The sequence below is a fragment of the Galeopterus variegatus genome, unplaced genomic scaffold, assembly GCF_000696425.1.
Source record: "Galeopterus variegatus unplaced genomic scaffold, G_variegatus-3.0.2 Scaffold98, whole genome shotgun sequence".
Classification (NCBI taxonomy): Eukaryota; Metazoa; Chordata; class Mammalia; order Dermoptera; family Cynocephalidae; genus Galeopterus; species Galeopterus variegatus.
Window position 1 is genome coordinate 1102359 of NW_007726209.1, and position 6851 is coordinate 1109209.

At 37.6% G+C, this 6851-nt stretch overlaps 1 protein-coding gene across 1 annotated transcript in view; it reads left to right on the forward strand.

Annotated features, from left to right (window-relative positions):
• The window catches only part of UBXN4 (UBX domain protein 4), a 35795-nt gene that overhangs the window by 21549 nt on the left and 7395 nt on the right, over positions 1 to 6851 (forward strand). The window contains exons 7-10 of the mRNA XM_008583589.1: positions 566 to 620; positions 1384 to 1548; positions 2892 to 3019; positions 6425 to 6527. Of these exons, the coding sequence (XP_008581811.1) occupies positions 566 to 620; positions 1384 to 1548; positions 2892 to 3019; positions 6425 to 6527 (451 nt within the window). The remainder of the gene's footprint in view (positions 1 to 565; positions 621 to 1383; positions 1549 to 2891; positions 3020 to 6424; positions 6528 to 6851) is intronic.

Sequence of the window (6851 nt, forward strand, 5' to 3'; positions counted from 1 at the left end):
GCGCGGCCGGTCTGTATGTGGGCCCCGACCCCTCGGCGGGAGCCCCGCCGCACTCCCAAGTGGCGCACTGTAGCAGTGCGCCACCGGGCCGGCCCAGAATCATTAACTTTTTAATGATGAATTTTTTTTACAGTTGAGAATCAATTTGGTATTATTATTATTTGTGAATGCTGGCCTTATATTTTTCACTTTTATTTTTACCAGTTTTGTGCTGTATTGTTTACTTACATTTAAGGGGCAAAGCATTTATAAAACATTGATTTACATACTTTTTTGAAATTTTATTTCTGTATTTTTAAATCAGTATCAGATAACTCAGAAAAACAAAATGGGGAACTTTCAAAGTAAGTAGGAGGCAAGCTGGAGCTAAGCTTCTGATGGGCTCCCATTGATTTGTGGATTTCTGTAGGGTCCTTGTGCCAGACAGATAAATTGTTGCTATGCCTTCAGGGGCTTTTCTTTTTGATTTCTGTATTTCCCCAGTTGTTTTAGCTAAATAAATCTCCTAAATGTGCTTTATACTAATATGATGTATCAGTGATTTTCTGGTTTTTTTTAAACACAGACTAACAAAAAAACTTGAAGAAAGGAGAGAAGAGAAAAGGAAAGAGGAAGAACAGGTGAAGTTCATGCACTTAGCATTGTTTTACTCCTCCATTAAGCGAAGGAATGTTTGTCATTTGGCTTCCTACTTATAATTCTGTGTTGAGGCATAGTGAAGGAAGTTAGGATCATAGTGTATACTAAGTTCCTTTTATAAATTGCTTGGAATAAATTAAACCGTCTTTTTTCCGTCTGCATTGAGTCTTTTACAATAATAAGACTAAAAATAAGAGTGATAATAAGAAGAATAATAAGGGGACTTGAGTTAAAATTTTTGGCTTGAGGCACATGATCAAGTTTCTAGCTCGTTTTTGTGGAAAAGAAGTGTGTAGACATTCTGCTGAATTTTTCCTCTCACTTTACCATGTTCTGGTGGACCATTCATTTTTTCTCATTGTGTGTGCCTATAACTGTGCCTCATTTATTTGGGGTTCTAATATAGGAAGGTTATCATTTTCTTTGACCCAAATAAATGACGGCCATGTTGTCCCTGGAGGAGAATCTGTTTACCCTAGAAACCAAAGACTTGTAATGCTGCTTGCTTTCAAATTACACTAACTACATTATAATCTTAACAGAACCACTAGCAAAGATTTATAAATTGATACACACATGACCATTAACCATGATGTTAATAAACTCTACCAGACCCTTATATTTTATGAAGTTTTATTCTTTTAACTGCATCCTACATTCAGCTTTCCCTATATTCAAAATAATATCCGGGGCAGATTATCAAATTATGTTTTGGGCTCATAACTTACTTTCTCTTTAAATTAGAGAGAGATTAAGAAGGAAATTGAGAGGAGAAAAACTGGAAAAGAAATGTTGGATTTTAAAAGAAAACAAGAAGAAGAATTAACAAAAAGAATGTTAGAGGAAAGAAACAGAGAAAAGGCAGAGGATAGGGCAGCTCGAGAGCGTATAAAACAGCAGATTGCATTGGTGAGTCTTATGTTTATTTTTAATGCTTGACTCTAGGACATTTGTGATATTGTTTTCCTTTTGTGATATTGCACAGTGACTTGATTACTACCGGACACTGCATACAAAAATAGTATATTTTAGTGACTCAAATAAAGAATACCAATCCTGACCTTCTTTTTATTAGAAATTGTATGTTGAATTAAAACACTTAAAATTAAGATGAGTTTTTTCAAAGTGATCTACCTCCATGCTTCATTATGTTATGCATTTTATCAGTAGTCAAAAGGCAGCTGTATTAGTCTGTTTTGTGTTGCTATAACAGAATACCTGAAAGTGGGTAATTTATAAAGAAAAGAGGTTTATTTGGCTTGTGATTCTGGGATAGCTGCATCTGGCATGGGCCTCGGAAGGAGGGAGGGGAGGAGGGGGGTCGTGTTGCTATAACAGAATACCTGAAAGTGGGTAATTTATAAAGAAAAGAGGTTTATTTGGCTCGTGATTCTGGGATAGCTGCATCTGGCATGGGCCTCGGAAGGAGGGAGGGGAGGAGGGGGGTCGTACCAGGTTCTTTTAAACAACCAACTGTCACAGGAACTAATAGAGCGAGAACTCACTCATTCATGAGGGCACACCTGCCCAGGGAGAGCATTAATCCATTCATGAGGGATCTGCCCCCATGACCCAAACCACTCCCAACATTGCCACATTGGGGGTCAGATTTCCACATTAGTTTTGTGGGGACAGTAACATCCAAATTCTATCGGCAGCTTTCAGAGAGTCCCTAGGAAGTAAGCTACGAATTGGTTGCTTGGCAGTTTTCTGTAGACACAAGTATTCTTACCTGGGACATTCAAAGGCTTCAGGCACATCATTAAAGCTTATGATGGTTTTGCAACAATTGCTTTGAGTTAAGCAGTTGTAGCATATGAAAACCATCCCTACCACAATATCGTTCGTTTGGTCTTTCAGCAAATATTTATTGAGCATCTACTATGTGGCAGACCTTGTTCTGGGCTCTGGAGATGCAGTAATGAGCAAAGTCATGTCCTTGATTTTTTTTTTTTTCTTTTTCCTTTTTTTTTGTGGCTGGTTGGTATGGATATCTGAACTCTTGACTTTGGTGTTATAACAGTGCTCTAAATGAGCTAACCGTCCAGCCCTCCTCTACTCCTTTCTTTAATATAAATAACTCTGATCCCTGACAGTTGATAAAATGAAAAAATACGTGGTCCAGAATGATAAAGTTCAGGTATGGCTTTAAGGAATTGCATAGATCCTTGTGTTTGTTCCTTGTGTGTAGGAGTGTGTGAATAGTTCATTCTGGCAGTGAAAGATAATTGGTATCTAATGATGTTTTAAAGGACCGTGCAGAGAGAGCTGCTCGCTTTGCAAAGACAAAGGAAGAAGTAGAGACAGCCAAAGCTGCTGCCTTGCTGGCCAAACAGGCAGAGATGGAAGTCAAGAGGGAAACTTACGCAAGAGAGAGAAGGTGGTATATTTCATGCTGAAATGTATGTGTGCACATAGGACTTAAGGAGGACGATTGTGGGCTGGTTTTTAATACTAATGTGTAATGCAGTTATAGTAAACAGTCAATTCCAGAAAGACGTATTGACCAGTTTGGCAGCTGCCATTGATATTTGTCATTGAATGTGAGTGTAAACCATAACAGTACTAAATAAGTAACTTTTAAAAGAGGACCCAAGAAATCCATTTTCAGAAGGCAGAAAGCACATACATCAAAATAGTTACAGTGATTATGTCATGTGTATTAGCATTCTTTTTTAGTGTCAGAATCCCAAATCATTTAGGGTTAAGCAAAAGAGGAGGGAATACAAGGGCTGGCGCGTGGCTCACTTGGGAGAGTGTGGTGCTGATAGCACTGAGGCCAAGCATTCGGATCCCTATATAGGGCCAGCCCGTGGCTCACTTGGGAGAGAGTGGTGCTGATAGCACTGAGGCCAAGGGTTCGGATCCCTGTATAGGGATAGCCGGTTAGCTCACTTGGGAGAGCGTGGTGCTGACAACAGCAAGTCAAGGGTAAAGATCCCCTTACCAGTCATCTTTAAAAAAAAAAAGGACTACATTGACTCTGCAATTCAGAAATCCATTGGTAGGTTTAAATAGGGATAGCTAGGTAAAGGATATCATTACAAATTTTCTCTCTCTATAGTATCTTGTTTTCTTCTGTTTTAGCTTAATTCTCAGTGAAACTCTCCAAATGGTGTCAAAGTTACCATATGATCTTGAGTTCATGATCAGAGAGAGAAAAGATTACTCTTTTTCTCAATGCCTCTCTCAGTCACTGAGTAGAATTCTGAATGGGCTCTGCTTGGGTCATATGGCCACCTCTAGACCAATCAGAGTGTTCACTTGTGCAGGCTCTCTGGCTGGAGTAAGTGACATGCCTACCCCTGTGGTGAAGGAGATGGGGGAAATATTGATAATCATATCAGAATGAGTGACATGTAGCAGGGGTAAGGCAGTTCCCAAAACAAAAATAAATTTAATAAAAGTGTGAAACTTGTACATTACAAGCTACAAAACATTTTTGAAAGAAGAGCTAAATACACAGATACCTTATGTTCATAGATCAGAAGACTTAATATTGAAAGGATGGCAAAAACTCCCTGACCTGATCTATAGATTTAATATAGTCCCTATCAGAATTCCAATTGTCATTTTTTAGCAGAAATTTTAATCCTAAAATTCATACAGAAATTCAAGAGATCCAGAATAGTCAAAATAATCTGGAAAAAGAACAAAGTTGGAGGACTCACACTTGATTTTAAACCTTACTACAAAGCAACAGTAAAACCAAGATAATGTCATACTGAAATAAGGATGGGCTTATGATATGGATCAGTGTAGTAGAAGTGAGTCTCCAGAAAGAAACCCTTGCCTTTATAATCAATTTTTGAAAAGGGTACCAAAACCATTCAATGGGAAAGAATAGTCTTTCCAACAAATGGTTGGACAATTATCTGTCTACATGGCAAATAAATGAATTTGGACCCTTCACACCATATAAAAAATTAACTCAATGGATCAGCTACCTGAATGTAAAACTATGAACTATGTAACTTTTTTTTTTTTTTTTTTTGGTAACTGGCTGGTATGGGGATCTGAACTGTTGACCTTGGAGTTACAACACCACACTCTAATCAGCTGAGATAACTATGACCAGCCCAAACTGTATAAATTCTTTCCTCCCAATTTTTTTTTTCCTTTTCTTTTGGGCAGCCGGCCAAACCCTTAATCAGAACCCTTGACCTTGATCAGAACCCTTGATCTTGGTGTTATAACACCATGCTCTAAACATCTGAGCAAACCAGCCAGCCCCTTGTATAAATTCTTAGGGACAAGAAAAAGGAGTAGATCTTTGTGGTTTTGGAATAGGGAATAGACATGACATCCAAAGCCCAAGCAACAAAAGAAAAAAATAGATAAATTATACTTCATCAAAATTTAAAACTTTTTTTTTCCTTGGCAGCTGACAGGTGGTTCAGGGATCCAAACCCATGACCTTGATGTTTATGAGGCTGTGCCCTAACCACCTGAGCTAATTTGCCAGCCTAAAATTTAAAACCTTTGTGCTTCAAAGGACATCATTAAGAAAGTAAAAAGACAAGCTATAGAATTAGAGAAAATATTTGCAAACCATATATTCAGTAAGGGACTTGTATCTAGAATGTAAAAAGAACTTTTACAACTCAACAATCAAAACAACCCATTTCAGATATGGGGAAAGGATTTGAATAGATCTGTCTCCGAAGAAGGAAATATTTGTATTATCTTTAAATTCTATTTTTCCACAACCTTTCTGAAGTACTCTCGTATACATATGGCCAATCAGCACATGAAAAGATGCTCAACATCATTAGTCATTAGGGAAATGAAAACCACAATGAGATGCCATTTCACACCCACTAGGATGCCTAAATTTAAAGAAACAATAACGTGTTGGTGAGGATGTGGAGAATTTGGAACCTTCCTATGTTACTGGTGGGAGTGTAAATGGTGCAGCCATTTGGAAAACAATTTGGCAGTTCCTCAGTATGTTAAACATAAAGTTACCATATGATCCAGAAATTCCATTCTTAAGTATATATCCAAGAGAATTGAAAACATGTCCACACAGGGACCTGTACATGAATATTCATAGCAGCTGTATTCATAATAGCCAAAATGTAATAATCCAGATGTCTGTCAGCTGAAGAACAGATAAACAAAATGTATATCCTATAGAGTGGAATATTATTCAGCGACAAAAAGGAATGAAGAACTGATATATGCAACAGCATGAAGGAACTTTCAAAACAAAATGCTGCATGAGAGAAGACACTTCCAAAAGGTCACATATTGTATGATTCCATTATATGAAATGCCCCAAATAGGCAAATCTATAGAGACAATAGATTAGTGTTCCCAGGGGCTGGGGGAAGGAGGATTAGGGAGAGACTGCTAGTGGTTTCAGGGTTCCTTCTTGTGGTGATGAAAATGTTTTGGAATTAGATAATGGTGATGGTCACATAACTCTAATATATTAAAAATCATTGAATTGTGTACATTAAAAGGTTGAGTTTTGTTATGTGAATTCTCAATAAAGGTTTTATTAAAAAATAATACATGAAAAGATCTCACATTGTGGGGGAAAAAATCTATTGTCATTGCACATTTTCGTTTCCATTTTCTCTTTTAATGATATTGTTGGAGAATACGTAGAGGTAAAGATGCTGATGTTAGGGCTGGCCAGTTAGCTCACTTGGTAAAGTGTGGTGCTGATAACACCAGGGTCATGGGTTTGGATCCCTGTATAGGCCAGCTGCCAAGAAAAAAAAAGTAAAAAAAAAAAAAAGAAAAAGATGCTGACTTTAATTTTCTTTTTTCATAGCACTATTGCAAGAATTCAATTCCGTCTTCCTGATGGTTCTTCTTTTACAAGTCAGTTCCTTTCTGATGCTCTTCTAGAAGAAGCCAGGCAGTTTGCTGCACAGGTATATTTAGGTGTTGAGTTATAGTAAAGATTGATATGTAGGTTATTAAATTGTAGGAAGGAAAAATTTCAAAGCAGAACTTGAAGAATGTGAGTAAATCATGACTTATCTCCAGGAGGGAGGCACAAGACACCTCTGAGATATTGTGGAGCTTCTGTTGTGTACTTGTGTGTGTGAACAGCATATCTGCTTGTTGTGCAAAAATAGGAGTTTGCTTATATTGTCCAATAGGCTCTGGAAAATTTTCTCGCTGGTCAGTAGACTCAGCTGGAGGAGTAAAAACAAATGGTTTCCCAAATGTCTAATCTGAGGGAGTTGTCCCAT